Source organism: Corvus hawaiiensis (assembly GCF_020740725.1).
Source record: "Corvus hawaiiensis isolate bCorHaw1 chromosome 34 unlocalized genomic scaffold, bCorHaw1.pri.cur SUPER_34g, whole genome shotgun sequence".
In the NCBI taxonomy this organism is placed as follows: Eukaryota; Metazoa; Chordata; class Aves; order Passeriformes; family Corvidae; genus Corvus; species Corvus hawaiiensis.
Genome location: NW_025963261.1, coordinates 101,089 through 115,479, shown reverse-complemented (window position 1 = coordinate 115,479; position 14,391 = coordinate 101,089). Strand labels below are relative to the sequence as shown.

The following is a 14,391-nucleotide window of genomic DNA, read 5'->3' as shown; positions in this document are numbered from 1 at the left end:
TCTGCCTTCCTCTCCACAAGGGGGCACCATTTATTGGCCACACCCTGCCAGAGCCCCGCCCCTCCACACCAGGCCCCGCCCCTGGGGGCGTGGTCAGTGCCCCACCCGCACGTGGGGGTTGTTGAGCGGCTCAAGGGCGGGGTCAGAGTCGGCCCCACCCCTGCCCAGGCTGGCCAATAGGAGCAGCAGCAGCGCGAAGGCCGCAGCCCCGCCCAGGCACAGCACCAGCAGGGGGCGCCGTTGGGCCCCACGCATGCGGCACCTGCGGGGGGAGGGGTGACAGGGGGACCGGGGACCCCCGGAGAGACCCACAGTGACCCCCGGAGAGCCCCCCAAAGGGACCCCCAGTGATCCCCCATGACCCCCCCAAAGTATCCCCCGGGGTGCCCCAAGAGACTGCCAAAGGGACCCCCCCAGAGCGACCCTCAATATGACCCCAAGTGAGCCCCCGAAATGCCCCCCAGGACCCCTTTAAAGTGACCCCTCAAAGTGACCTCTAGTGACTCCCCCAAAGTGTCCCCGGCTTCCCCAAAGTGACCCCCAGGACCCCTCCCCAAGTGTCCCCCCAGTGCCCCCCCAGCCCCCAACCCCACCTGAACTTGGGGGGCACCCATGCCAGGGGCCGGCGCCGGTATTTGTCCTCGTCACGGTCGGGGGGGCTCCGGGACTCGCGCCCCCCCAGGGGCTTGCGGGGGGCAGAGCCTGTGGGGCAGGGCAGAGGGACCCTAAAACCTCCCCGCGGGGCCTGGAGGGCCCCAAACCCTGCCCTCCCATGGGGTCCCCAAGCCCCACAACCCCACAGTGGGGACCCCACAGAATCTTATAGAGCCCCACAGAGCCCCACAGAACCTTCTGGAGCCCCATAGAACCCAATGGGAACCAACAGAACACCATAGAGCCCCACAGAACCTTTTGGAGCCCCACAGCGCCCCATAGAACCTTCTGGAACCCCACAGAACCCAATGAGACCCCCACGGAACTTTCTAGAACTTCACAGAGCTCCATAGAACCCCACAGAACCTTCTGGAGCCCCACAGTGCCCCATAGAGCCCCATAGAATCTTCCAGAGCTCCACAGAACCCAATGGAGCCCCATAGAACCCAATGGGACCCCACAAAACCTTCTAGAACCCCGTAGAACCTTCTACAACCCCACAGCACCCCATAGAACTTTCTAGAACCCCACAGACCACCGTAAAACCCCACAGAACCTTCTGGAACCCTATAGAACCCAATGGGACCCCCATAGAATTTTCTGGAGCCCGACAGAGTCCCACAGTACCTAATGGAACCTAATGGTGCTCCCCCAAGGCTCTCCGGCACCATGGGGACACCCCAAACCCCCTCCGGCCCCCCCGGACTCACCTGGGTGCAGGGTTGGGGTCTCCCCCCCCATGTGGACGACGGCGTGAGGTGGGGGGGGGCTCTGGGCGGGCTCCGGAGGGGTGATGGGGGCTGCGGGGACAGAATTGGGGGTTGGGGTGTCCCACGGCAGAACTTAGGGGCTCTCAAGGGGTTGGGATGTGCCAGAAAAAATTTGGGGGGGGGGGCGGTTTGGGGTCTCCCAGAGGGTTTTGGGGTCCCATAGGGAAGGTTTGGGGGGGTCCCAGGGAGATATGGATGTCCCAGAGAAGGCTCAGGGGAGGGCTGGGGGTCCCAGGAGGGTTTTGCGGGTCTCCCCAGGGGTCAGGGTTCCCAGGGGGGTGTCCCTGGTGGGTTGTGGAGTCCCAGGGGGGTTTTGGGGTGTCCTGGGAAGGGTTTGGGAGCCCCGGGAGGTTTGCGGTGTCCTGGGGCAGGGAATAGAGGTTCCCAGAAAACATTTTTGAGGGTCTCTGGTGGGTTTTGGGCCATCCTGGGAGTGTTTTTTGCAGTTCCAGGAAGGTTTTTGAGAGTTCTGGGGAGGTTCACGTTCCTGGGTAGAAATAGGGGGGCAGTCCCAAGGGTGTCTGGGGAGTCCCGGGGATGTTTTTGGGGGCCCTGGAGGGTATTTTTGGGGGTCACCCCTCACCATCCCAGCCCCTGTCTGGCTCCTGGGCAGTCTCAGGCTCCGGCAGCTCCTCGGAGTCCTCGATCTGTAGGGAGATTGGGGTATTTTGGGGTATTTCTGGGCGGTTTGGGGTATTTAAGTATATTCTTAGGATGTTTGGGGCACTCACCAGCGGCAGCCCCAGCCCGGGCCGCGCCCAGGGCGCCGTCCGGAGCCGCGCCCGCAGCGCCTCGGCCACGGGGCCCTCCAGGTTCGGGGGGGGGGAACAGCGGCCCCCCGCACTGGGGACAGCGGTGCCCGGCGGGGGCTGTGCGGGGGGGCAGCGCCCGTGCCCACCCTGCCAGGCACGGCCAGTGGAACACGTCTGGTGGGGCACAGGGGGTCAGGGGGACCCCAAAACCCACCTGGGAGAGATTTGGGGGTCCCACGGGAATCTCTAGGGTGGCCTTGGGGGGCCCAGGGGGCAGTTTTAGGGGGGTTGGATGGGCCTGGGGGGGACCCAAACACCACCAGCCCCCTCCCCACCCCTCAAAAGCCGCTTTAGACTCCCCCTGTCCCCTCAAAACTCACTTTTAAGGCTCCCAACCCCCCAACACCACCCCAAAGTCCACTTCAAGATCCCCAATCCCCTTAAAGGTGGTTTCAGGGTCCCCCCCCCCTTAAAATCAGTTTTAGGGTCCCAGAACTCAGTTTCAAGCCGCACCCAGCACCCCCCAAATCCAGTTTAAGGACCCCCAACACCCCCAGAGCCCCCTAACTCTTAAAACTCCCTTAAAGCCCCCTGAAAGTCACTCTCAAGCCCCTCCAGCCCTGCTGCGAGTTCATTCCTGCCCTCCCAAAGGCAGGTTAGGGTTAGGGTTAGGGTCAGGGTCAGCGTTAGGGTCAGGGTCAGCGTTAGGGCCCCCCCGGAGCCCCCCCACCGTAGCAGACGAGCCGCACAGTCTCGCGCTCGCCCAGGGGGGCTTCGCACAGGGGGCACTGGGGGCTGTAATCGCTGTCCTGCAGCCACTGCAGATACGACCTCACGATGCACTGGGGGGACACGGGGGGTTGGGGGGTCAAGGGGGGGTCCCGGGGGGTTTGGGGACCGCCAGCCCCCCCCACCCCGGAGCCCCCCGCCGCCGGACCTTGGGATGGGCGCTGACCAGGCAGCTCTCGCAGACGTTGACGCGGTGCTCGAAGCAGAAGAGCGTGGTCACCCGGCGCTTGGGGCACTTGCACAGGCCCATGGCGAGGCTGGGGGACCGCGGGGGGGGGGGGCGTTGAGGGCGGGGGAACCCCCGCCACCCCCACCCAAAAAATCCTCCCGTCCCGTCCCCTCCATCAAATGCTTCTGGGAGCCCCCTGCCCCCACCGTGGGGGACCCCTGGAATTTGGGGGCTCCCAGGGGTCCTGGGTCCTCCTCGCCCTCCTCAGAAGAAGCTCCCGGTGTCCGAGACCCCCCAGTCTCTCCCCAAGACCCCCCTGGATACCCAGCGGGACTCCCTGGGCCCCCCCGGAGCCCCGATCCCCCGCCAGACTTCCCTTCAGACGCCCCAGATGAGGCCCAGGACCTCCCTTCCTCCCCCTCCTCACAGGGCTCCCGGTGTCCGAGACCCCTCAGGACCCCCCAGGAAGCCCCCGGGACTGCCCAGAACCCGCCGAGCACCGCCCGGACGCCAACGGGACACCCCAAAACCCCGCCCAGGACTCCCCTGGACCCCCCAGACCCTCCAGGACTCCCTCCGGACGCCCCCGGAGCCCCCCCAGGCTCCCCCAAATTCTCCCCCCAGCTCCCCCCGCCCCCCACTCACACGTTCCTATGGCGACGCGCTGCCCCGCTGGCGCTTCCGGGTACGTCGCTCCTTGATTGCGTCACTTCATGCAGATTTTCCCGGAAGTGTGGCCTGTCTCCGACAAAGCCGCCACACCCAAGATGGCGGCCGGAGCCCGCCCACCGCGTTCCCGCGCGGCGCGGGGAGATGACGTCACTGCCGTCTGTTCGAATGGCCATGGCGGGAGGCGGCGGGCGGCGCTCGGCGGGGGCGACCCCGAGGGGTGAGGGGGAATCTGGGGGTGTCCGGGGAGTCCTAGGGGTCTTCGGGCTCTGGGGAGGCCCTAGGGGCAGTCTATGGGCGACATTTGGGGGTGAGGTGGTCCCTGGGGGGGGTATTTGGGGAAGCTGTATGGGAGGGGGCGGGGTCTGGGCGGGGCTTTGGCGGGGGCTCTGTTGGGGCTGGGGGCGTCTTGGAGGGATCCAGGGAGGATTTTGGGCCGGGGCAGTACATGGTGGGGGGGGCTCTGGGGAGGCTCTGTGGGCTTTGGGATGTTCCTGGGGGATTTCTGGGTTAACTGGGGGGCTCGGGAGGAGTCCCGGGGGCCAGTTGGGGGGTCAGCACCCCCACATCCCTCATCTTCCCCCCCCAGTGACGCGACGCAGCTCCAAGCGCTTGGTGGTCTCGGCCCCCCGGGGCGGCCCCCCCTGGGCACCCCCGTCCCGCAGCCCCCTGGGCAGCCCCGTGAGTGGGGTCACTGTGAGAGATTCCGGGGACTTGGGGGCGGTTCAGGGAGTCGGGGGGGCACCAAGGGGTTTGAGGAGGGTTCCAGGGGGTTTTGGGGGGGGTCAGAGGAGTTGGAAGCTCTCAGGGGCTTGAGGGGTCCCAGGAGTTCGGGAGGAGGTCTTGGGGGGTTGTGGCGGGTCCTGGGGGGTGTTCCGGGAGTCCCAGGGCCCCAGGGATTGAGGGATCTCGGGGTTGGGGGGGCATCGAGCACACTGGGAGGGAGTTCCCAGTTTTGGGGTTCACAGACCCCTCCCCTCCCCCACAGGACTTTGACCGACCCCGACGGAGCCCTCGGGTGAGTTGGGGGAGGGATTGGGGGGGGGTGGTGGCACTGTGGGGAGAGGGGGTTCCCGATAACCTGGGGACCCCTCTGCCCTCCCCTCCTCCACACTGACACCCCCAACCCTCTCCCACAGCTCCAGAGCCAGAAGGAGAACGACCCCTCCCTTCCCCACCCCCCCTCCCCCTCTGTCGCCCCCTCCCCTCCTCCCTCGCCCATCCCCCCTCCTGTGGCCCCCCGGGTCCGGCGCTCCTACAGCCGCCTGGAGGCGGGGGGGACCCCCCGGGGGCTGGGGGGGGCCCCGCTGAGCCCCCTTCCCATCAATCTGCCCCCCACAGCCCCCCCCAAGCCCCCCCAGATCCCCCCCCTCGACCTCCCCGGCATTGGCGGCGGCCCTGAGCGCAGGAGGAAGAAGAAGGTGACGCCTATTGATGTGAGTGACACCCCCCGGGGACCCCCCCACACCACCAGAACCCCCCAAGGACCTTCCCGTGAGCCCTCCAATGACCCCGCAGCCCCTCAGGACCCCCTCCACTCCTCTGGAGTCCCAATGTCCTCCCTCAGTGTCCCCATTTCACGCCCAGACCCCTACAATGCCCCCGCTGCCAGGACTCCGTAACCCCTTCGGTGCCCTCGTAGGCACCCCAGAAACCCCAGATCCCCCCAGGAATCTACAGGACCCTCCCCCCCCCGACCCCATTCCCCTCATCCTGTTGCCCCCCTGACCCCCCCCCCCCTTTTCCTCCATCGCCTCCCCAGCTGTCGGAGCTCGAGGCCTGGGCCGCCTCCATGAACGCCCAGTTCGAGGAGGCTGAGAGGTTCCACCTCGTTGTGGAGTGACCCCAAGACCCTCAGGAGACCCCCGGGACCCCCCCTCCGTGCAAGAGAGACACTCGTGGGACCCTTGAGACGTTTGTGGAACCCTCATGGGACCCTTGTGGGACCCTTGAGACCCCTGTGGGCCCCTCCTGCAAGAGAGAACCGCGTGGGACACTCTGGACCGTCACAGGACCCTGGGGACCCCCGGGGCAGGACCCCCTTGTGCAAGGACCCCCCACGTGCAGCCTCCTGCCCTGTGAGGGACCCCCGTGAAAGGCACCCCCCCGTGCCAGGACCCCCTGATGTGTGAGACCCCCCTCAATGTGCCAGGGACCCCCAGGACCTGTGAGCCCCTCCTGCTCTGTGTCTGCTCCCTCTCCCCATTCGTTACTCATTAAACGAGTTTTTGCTGTGGCCGTGCTCTCGGTGGGTGATGACGTTGTTCGTGGCGTCACGAAGCACCGGAGTGTCTGTCTCTTTAAGAGCGGGGAGGGACAGTGCCGTAGCCAATCAGCGTACAGCGTGGTGACGTCACCCGGGTGAGGGGCGTGGTGCCACGGCCAAGCCACGCCCTCAGGGGCGGAGCCCAGGACCCCCCCAGAACCCCCTGATCCCCCCCAGCCATGGAGCGCCCCCGAGCGCCCCCTCCTCCCGAGCTAGAATTTGGGGGGCCTTGGGGTAAGGGGAGGAGGGCCGGGGGCAGAGGGTTCGGTTTTGGGGGGTGGGGGCACAACCGGGTCCCGTTTTTGGGGTGGGGGTCCCCGATGCCTTTTTGGGGGTTGGGGAAGGGGTTTCCGGCGGCCTGGGTTCCCTTTCCGGAGGGGTTGGGGTCGCACCGGGGACCCCTTTTGGGGGTCGAGGGGCACTCGGACCCCCTGCGGGGACGTGGAGAGTGACCCGTGTCCGCTTTTTGGGGAGGGGGACACACCTGGACCCCTTTTCTCGGGTGGGGGAGGGGTCCCCGAATCCCTGGGTCCCTTTTTTGGGGGATGGGGGCTCACGCCGTCCCCCCCCCCCCCCCCAGGCGCGGGGGCTCTGACGCTGCTGCTGCCGCTGGGGCTCGTGGGGGTCGTGAGCGCTAGCGTGGGGGAGGGGGAGGGCTGGGGGACCCCCGCCCTGGCCCTGCCCACCCCCCGCACCCTCGCGCTCGTCCTCGCCTGGGTGGGCGCGCACGGGCTCGGGAGCTGCTGGAGACCCCCGAGGGTGAGGGGGGGACACTGGGGGGGCACTGGGGGATGGGGGAGGGAGGGGCGGGATTTGGGGGGTGTGGGATGGGAGGTGGGGGGTACGGGGAGGGGAGAGAGAGGGGCTCGGGGGGATGTGGGGACACGGGAAGGGGATAGTGGGAGAGGGGTGGGGACCTGGAGGAGTCGGGGGGGTGAAAGGGGGGGTCAAGGGTTTGGGGGAAGGGGTCGAGGGGAATCAGGGGTGTCAAGATGGGGTCAAGGGGGGGTCAGGGTGACTTCGCTGTCCCCAGACCCCCGATGACACCCCAGGACCCCCTGGACCTCTCCGGGACCTCAGCTGTGAGTGGGGGCTCTCGGGGGGCGTGGGGGTCCCTTTGAGGAGGGGCTCAGTGTGCCCCCTTTGGGGGGGCTGGCGGGGGTCCCTGAGGGGGTCGGATGGGGGGTCAGAGCTCAGGGTCCCTTCGGAGGGAGTGGGAGCGGTCGGGGGTCCCGGTGGGAGTCTGGGTGGGGGTCGGGAGGATGGTCAAGGGTCCATTTGGGCTGAACTGGGGGGGCAGGGGGTCCTTTTGTGGGGGTTTGGGTGAGGGTCCGGGGTGGGTCCCTTCGGGGGTCGCAGCTCTCACTGCCGCCGGCTCAGGGCTGCTGGCGCTGGGGGCCGCGCTGGGGGGGGCACTGGCCCTGGGGGTCCCCCTGCCCCCCCTGTGCCCCCTCCTCCCCCCGCTGGCGGCGGCCGCGTCCAGCATCGCCTTCGGGGTCGGGCTCGTCCTCCTCGTGCGGCGGCGACTGCGGGGGCTGGGGCACGGTGAGGAGGGGGCTGAGGGGGCTTGGGGGGGGCCGGGGAGAGGACTTGGGGGGGGTCAGAGTGGGCCGGGGTGGCTGGGGGTCTCTGGGTGCTGGAGGGGGACACGGAGGGAGGGGGGCTGGGGCGGCCATGGGGAACTATGGGGGGGCCTTGGGGGGCTCGGGGGGTGCTGAGGGAGGGGCTGGGTGTGCTGTGGGGTCGTTACGGGGGGGGGCTGGGGGTATCCGGCGGTGCTGAGGCCGTGCTCTCCCCCCTCCAGGACACCCCGTCTACGAATTCTTCGTGGGGGGGGAACTGGGGTCCCCGCTGGAGCCACCCGAGAGTCTCCACTGGGAGCGGGTCGGGCTCAGCGCCTGGGTACGGGGGCACTGGGAGCAACTGGGAGGGGACTGGGGGGAATTGGCGGGGACTCGGGGGAGCTGCGGGGGGACTGGGAGAACTGGGGAGCATTGGAAGGGGCTTGGGAGAAGACTGGGTGAGTACGGGGGGGAATGGAAACGCATTGGGAGGGGACTGGGAGCACTGGGGGGGACTGGGAGGACAAATGGGGGACACGGGGTGGGTGTGGTGGGGCATTGGAGGATCTGTGGAGGAGGAAGGGGGGGCGGCTGGGGTTACTGTGGGCAAACTGGGAATAACTGGGAGCACTGGGATCAGGGGCAGGCACAGGCGGTTAACAGGCTCTTCCCCCCGCTGTCCCCCATCTGTGCCCCCCCTTGGCCCCCCCATGTCACCCCCGCCTTTACATCCCCCTTTGCTCCCCCCATTTCCCTTCATATCCTCCCCCAATGTCCCCCCCCAGTTGCTGGTGTTGGCGGCGGCTCTGGGGGAGCAGCAGCGGCTCTGGGGGTCGCCGTCGCTGCCCCTCGCGCTCGTGGTGGCCGCTCAGGGGGGTCCCGGTGCTACGGCGCCTCAGGGTGGGGGGCGCGGGGGGCACCGGGAGGGATCGCACCTGGAGGGGCACTGGGGACACGGGGGGGACCACACGAATGGGGCGGTCACGGGTGGGCACTGGGGGACATGGGGGGGGGCACGTGGGGAGGGGTGAGTGAGAGGAAACCACACGTGGGGGAGACGAGGGGGCACGGGGGGGACGTGGTGGGGGGAAATTTCGCGGGGGGACACAGGGGGAGACAAGGGGGGCCCCCCCCAGGGGAGTGGGACCCCATTGGGGGAGTACGGCAGGGGGGGGATGCGTGGGAGGATACAGGGGGGACTCCTGAGGGTGTAGGGAGCAGTGGGAGTATCTGTGGGGTCCCCAGGGCGGTTTTGGGGTCCCCCCGAGGCATGAGGTGTGGTTGGGGCGGGGGGGGCTGTGGGGTCTCACCTGTGCCACCTTCCCCAGGAGCTGAGCAGGAATTCCTCCCCTGGCCCTGGGGGGTTCCTTGGGGTCTTTGGAGCTCTGGCCTGGGGCCCTTTTGGGGGTCCCCTCCCAGCGCTGCTGCTCCTGCAGAGACCCCAAAACAGGCTGGGGGGAGCCGGGGGTGCCGCCTGTGGGGGGCTCTACGGTGGGCACGGGGGAGCACCAGGGGAATTGGGGGGGGGGGGCACTGGGGGGCAAATGGGGGCACTGGGGAGGATTTGGGGATTAACGGGGGGCACTGGAGGAGATCTGGGGGACGTGGAGTTAATGGGGGCACTAGGGGGTATTTGGGGGTTAATTGGGGTATGGGGGGGCAGTAGGGCAGAATGGGGGTGGGGTGGGATCAGGGGGGATTTGGGGGGCATCAGGAGCTCTGGGGGGTCTCGGGGCACTTGGGGGATCGCTGACATCCCCTCCCCTTCCCTCCCAGCCCTGGGGTTGTGGATCTTCCACGGTGCCACCACCCAGAGGAGCCTCTTCAGCCGCAACCCCCAAGACCCCCGAGTGGCCAGTGAGACCCCCAAATCCAGAAGCCCCAAGCCCTGGGACCCCCAAGCCCTAGGACTCCACAAACTCCTGTTTCCCCCCCCCCAGGTCTCCCCACAGTCCCCACGGCCACGGGACAGGTGCTGCTGGTGGGGGGCTGGTGGGGGCTGGTGCGACGCCCCGATGACCTCGGGGAGCTGCTGATGGCGCTGGGCTGGACCCTGCCCTGTGGTGAGACCCCCCCCCCCCCCTCACCCCCTTGGGGCACTCCTCCTTCGCTGGGGCCCCCCCAAAACCCTGTGTCTCCCCCGAGTCCTCCCAGACACCTGAGCCCCCCAAAATCCCTGCAGCCACCTGGGTGTCCCCTGAACCCCCCAGAACACCTGCCCCCCCCGACATTTGGGCCTCTTCCAACCCCCTCAAACCCCTCTCCCTGACCCCCTTCCCAAACACCCGGGGGGGCCTGTCCCTGCCCCTCCGGACCTTGCCGGGCATCCCCCCCTCCCCCTTCCCCAACACCCAGACCCTCCCAATTGCCTCCCCACCCAAGAGACCCCCCAGTATCGGGCCCTGAAACCCCTGTCCCCCATGACCCCTCTGTTCCCCTGAGATCTGTGACCCCCCTGACTCCCCCTGTCCCCCCCAGGCCTGTCCCCACCCCTGCTGCTGCTCCTGGTGGGGGCTGCGCTCCGGGAGCTCCGAGCAGTCGTGGGGGAGCGGCGGCAGCGGCGCCGGTTTGGGGGGGCCTGGGGGGGGTTGTGCCAGCGTGTCCCCCACCGGCTGCTGCCCCTCATCTACTGAGGCTTCCTCTGAGACCCCCCTGCGACCCCTGAGATCCACAGAGGGATCCCCTGGGACCCACTTGGGATTCCCCGCATTGACTGTGGAACCCCCAAGGTACCCCCCATCCACTGAGGCACCTTCGGGATACCTCTCAAATCAACCGAGGGATCCCCTGGGACCCCCTCGGGACTACCCGCACTTACTGAGAATGGGGACCCTCAAGACCCTCTCATATAAACTGAGGGACCCCCCTCGGGATCCCCCCAACTGCTGAAGGGCCCCCAGGGTCCTCATCCCTCCCGGTGACAGAGGTTCCACAGGTCCATTACTGTGGATCACTTGTAATAAAGTCTTGGGGTCTTCCTCTTTTTTCTGACTGTGTTAATTAGTGTCCCCCTTCATAAACTAGTTTTCTCCTTCATTAATCAGTGCCCCCTTCATTAATCAGCACCCACATTCAATCAGTGCCCACACTCACTAATTAGCACAACGAGCTTGTTTGGGTCCAGGTTTATTCCCGGATGTTCTTTAGCCGGGTCATTAACAAGGAGGCTTGCTCCTCATTCCTTTTCCTCGGGATCTGGTTATTGTGCGGCTTTCACCAGCCCTTCATTAGCCCAGACCCTTAATTAATTCAGGATCTCTCCTAATGGTGTTTCACTGCTCATAAGTCCTGTCCTTGCTGAGTCCCACTCCTTGGTGAGCATCGTCCCCAGGACTGGTTTTTGGCATGTTCTTTAGTCCCGGCCCTTAACGAGCAGTTCTGGGCCTTGTTCCTTCGATCTTCCTTAGTCTGGACGGCTGATGAGCTGCTTCTCTCATGAATCCACTTCCTCGGTGTCTTGTTAGTCCCCTCCCTTAATGAGTGCCGTTCCTTAACGAGCGTCATTCCTCAGACTAGTTTGTTGGATGTTGGTTAGTCCCACCCCTTAACGAGCCAGGTCTCTTCCACCAGGATCTCCTCAATCCCATCGTTTAATGAGAGTCATTCCTGGCACTGTTTTGTTGGATGTTCATTAGTCCTATCCCTTAATGAGCAGCTTTCCCGGACCTGGTTCTCTGGGCGTTCATCAGTCCTGCCCCTTCGCCAGCGGATTCTCTCCCAGGGGTGTTTCCTCCGGATCTCCCCATCTCAGTCCAGCTCCTCGATCAGCCGCCGACCCTGCACCCCCTTGTCAGCACCGTCGCCTGGGGCAGGCCGGGGACCCCCGAAAACCCCCTCCATGACCACCCGGGCCCCCTCTGTGACCATCCAGGGCGCCTCCTCCACCCGCTCCTTCCCGAGGGGCGGTCGGGGGCCCCCCCAAACTTTCTCCAGCCTCTCCCTGACTTGGGCCATTGCCACCTCCTCTGCGGCCACCTCGGCGTGAACCCCCCGCGCCTCCCGGGCGAGCTGGCCGAGCTCCTCGGTGGCCCCCCGGCTCCAGCTCAGCAGGAACCCGACCTTCCTGCGGGCCCCTCGAAAGCGGCCCCGCTCGGGGGGCGGCAGCACCCGCGCCCCTGCCCTCAGCAGCCGCCACAGGTGCCACAAAGCCGCTGCCACGTCGGCGCCGGGGTCGCGACTATCGCGACCCTCCAGCAGCTGCGCCACGGCCAGGAGCGCCCCACTGTCGCCGAGAGGGCTCAGGGGCAGCCCCGCGGCCCGAGCGTCGCGCCGGGCGCTCAGAAGCGCCTCGGCTGTGCTGGCGAAGGGTCGGCGGTCGCGGAGCGCGGCCGAGGCGGCGATGGCGGCGTCGGGGAGCTCGGGGAGCAGCGTCTCGTCCCCGCCGTGGAGGCTCAGCGCGAAGGCGTAACCGAACAGCGCGTTCGGCAGCTGGAATCGCACCAAGGGGGACGGGGGCGCGGCGCGGAGGGCGCTCAGTGGGGGCACCGATGTCGGGACGGGCGGGGCGGGGCCGGGCCGACCTTCGCCGCCCTCCTCATCGACCCCCGAGCCGTCCCCGAGCTCCTCCACTCGCCCTCGCCCGCGCCACCACCACGGCCGCCACCGCAGCAGCAGCGCCGCGGCCTCCCCGGAACTCACCAGCCGGCGGAACCCGTCGCGCTCCCCCTCGCTGAGCTGTTCCCACAGCCCGCGGCCCGTAGGCCGCGCTGGATCCCCGGGCTCGCGTAGTTCGCGCAGCCCGGGCAGCGCGGGGCTCGGGGGGCAACTGCGCTCAGCGCGCAACGCCTCGAGAACCTGATCGCGGTAAAAGGCCTCGGCGCAGGGGCCGTGCGCGCGGTAGCAGCGCAGGGAGCAGAGGCGGCGGTGGCACCGCGGGCACGTGTAGGGGGACGCGGCGGCACTGCAGAGCCCGCACAGAGAATCCACCCCCACCGCCGCCATCTCGGCGTCTGACTCCGCACTGCCGCGAGGCCCTGCCCGCCCCGCCGCTCAGAGGCCATTGGCCAATCACGGGGCGCAGTTAGGGTTTCCCCGCCCTGTAGCCACTTTCCGCCAATCTCCGCCGCTCGGGTATTTGCGTCCCCGCTCGGCTCGCCGCGCCCCTCGCCCCCTCTCACGAACCCCCTCCTCCGTCCACCATTCGGGTCTTTCCGGCACCAGCAGTCGGCTCTTTTCGCCGCCCAGGTGCAGAACCGGACACACGCTGTCCCTTTTCACTGTAACCGGCTAATTAACGCTCCCGCTATTAGCGCCCTATCGCAAAGCCTCCCGGGACGGGCGGGGATCACGGCAGGTGATGCTCTGGGCGCGAGCTGACGGGAAGGGACGGGCAGGATCCCCAGCCGGCGGCGCCGCCTTCGCGGGCGGCAGCGACACTTTAATCCCTGAACCGTGTCTGATGTCGCCATGGGCATTATTAACTCCAGCGCTTCTGCTTTCTTACTCTGATTTTCACCAGTGGAAGGTCCCCGGTTGGGGTGCACCGTTCCCGGAGGCACTGCAATACCGGGACGATGCGCGGAGCGGAGGGAGCAAGCTCCGGGTCCAACTCCCGAGCGCAAAAACCATTTGAAGGAAACCCTGCTTTCTCTGTGCTGTTAGGGGTATCGATTGACAGGGAATCCCCATCTTCCATTATTTTCTGGTTTAAACGGAAGAGGAAAACCTCAAGCGTGCTATTTTATGGGTTTCAGTTAAGGGTAACGCCCGCATTTTCATCATCCTAATGTTTAAATTGAGCACGCAGCCCAGTTCTCCCTCCTTTTTAAGGGTTTGAACTGAGAGAAAAATCCCCCTTTTTCCATCATTTGAGAGATTTAAAGTGAGGAAACCCCCTCATTTCCCTATTTTTCGGGGGATTAATTTAAAGGGGAGAAGCCATTTTTTTGCCATTGTGTTGGTTTAAGTGGAGGCAAGCACCCCCCGTTTCCTCATTTTAAGGGGTTCAGTCAAAGGAAGCTCTCTCTTTTTCAGCATGTTAAGGGTTTAAAGCTGCATTTCGGGGCACTTCTATCTGTGCCCCGGTACCAAATATCTCGTACGGGAGCGAACCCGGCACGGACGTAACCCTAACGTCACTCAGGGGTCTGTTATTTTTCTTTATAATGTATATAGCCCTAATTAGCCAGATCTTAACGAGAGCTACACCATTTATATCATTGCTATTCTTCACCCTTCTTAGCCACATGTAGAGTACTACTTAGTAATCACTAAGGAACAGTTATGTAAATTAGCAACTAGTTATCCCACTTATCTACCTATGCTACCAAAATAATAAATTTTATTTCTTACCCGGTCTCTGCCCTTTCACTCGATGTAGCTGTAGTGAAGAAGAAGGCGTTATCATTGCCCTGAGGACTTTTTTTTCCTCTGTTCAGCCCTTTGCATATCTCGAATTTAAGTCAGAGGAGCAACACAGCTGTAGCTCCTCGGAGGACTTTTATACCTCGTGTTATTTGCCCCCTCCCTTTTCCCCGGGCATTGTGGGAAGGAGAGGCGGGCCCGGCCAGGGGTATATTAATCCCAGCCTTTACTAGAGGGGCTCATTTCCTCTGTGGAACTGATGGGGGTAAGAGCTCTCTTTTCACTTCAATGAAGGGGGTCTTTCAGCTTATTTCAAGTTTTTTTTTTTTTTTTTGGTTGTTTTTTGTTTCTTTTTTTTTTTTTTTTTTTTTCCAGTAGATGCTTTTACCCTCTTAAGCAAAAGAGGCTTTGAAGATGCTGGGAAGAAGATAGCTTTAAACACAGGGAATATTTAAGC

General features: G+C 65.4%; 3 protein-coding genes, 1 long non-coding RNA gene and 1 other non-coding gene across 7 annotated transcripts; 2 read left to right on the top strand and 3 right to left on the bottom strand.

The window, feature by feature from the left end:
- Positions 1 to 6: 6 nt before the first annotated feature.
- Positions 7 to 4,054, bottom strand: ZFPL1 (zinc finger protein like 1). Its single transcript, XM_048293207.1, is given in 9 exon segments — positions 7 to 262; positions 594 to 702; positions 1,365 to 1,454; positions 2,008 to 2,071; positions 2,156 to 2,248; positions 2,250 to 2,350; positions 2,907 to 3,018; positions 3,114 to 3,222; positions 3,780 to 4,054. Coding segments are annotated over 9 exon segments (1,047 nt in total). The 5' UTR covers positions 3,980 to 4,054; the 3' UTR covers positions 7 to 93.
- Positions 4,055 to 4,225: 171 nt separating this feature from the next.
- LOC125320784 lies at positions 4,226 to 4,980 on the top strand. Its single transcript, XR_007201280.1, has 3 exons — positions 4,226 to 4,484; positions 4,792 to 4,821; positions 4,943 to 4,980. It is a non-coding gene; the product is annotated as an uncharacterized LOC125320784 (long non-coding RNA).
- Positions 4,981 to 6,110: 1,130 nt separating this feature from the next.
- Positions 6,111 to 10,615, top strand: LOC125320782 (delta(14)-sterol reductase TM7SF2-like). 3 transcript variants are annotated; one of them, XM_048293205.1, is made up of 10 exons: positions 6,116 to 6,303; positions 6,650 to 6,828; positions 7,103 to 7,151; positions 7,450 to 7,614; positions 7,874 to 7,971; positions 8,417 to 8,531; positions 8,960 to 9,122; positions 9,408 to 9,488; positions 9,572 to 9,694; positions 10,110 to 10,197. In XM_048293205.1, exons 1-9 carry the CDS (start codon positions 6,249 to 6,251, stop codon positions 9,648 to 9,650), a joined length of 984 nt encoding a protein of 327 aa, XP_048149162.1. In that variant the 5' UTR covers positions 6,116 to 6,248; the 3' UTR covers positions 9,651 to 9,694; positions 10,110 to 10,197. The 3 variants fall into 3 exon arrangements, with proteins under 3 accessions (XP_048149160.1, XP_048149162.1, XP_048149161.1); XM_048293203.1 differs by lacking the exon at positions 8,417 to 8,531 and having other exon boundaries at positions 6,111 to 6,303; positions 10,110 to 10,615; XM_048293204.1 differs by lacking the exon at positions 8,960 to 9,122 and having other exon boundaries at positions 10,110 to 10,615.
- A 126-nt stretch (positions 10,616 to 10,741) lies between these two features.
- ZNHIT2 (zinc finger HIT-type containing 2) lies at positions 10,742 to 12,678 on the bottom strand. Its single transcript, XM_048293202.1, has one exon. It carries the CDS (start codon positions 12,570 to 12,572, stop codon positions 11,379 to 11,381), a length of 1,194 nt encoding a protein of 397 aa, XP_048149159.1. The 5' UTR covers positions 12,573 to 12,678; the 3' UTR covers positions 10,742 to 11,378.
- A 425-nt stretch (positions 12,679 to 13,103) lies between these two features.
- LOC125320788 lies at positions 13,104 to 13,236 on the bottom strand. The gene has a single exon (XR_007201281.1). It is a non-coding gene; the product is annotated as a U2 spliceosomal RNA (small nuclear RNA).
- Positions 13,237 to 14,391: the final 1,155 nt, after the last annotated feature.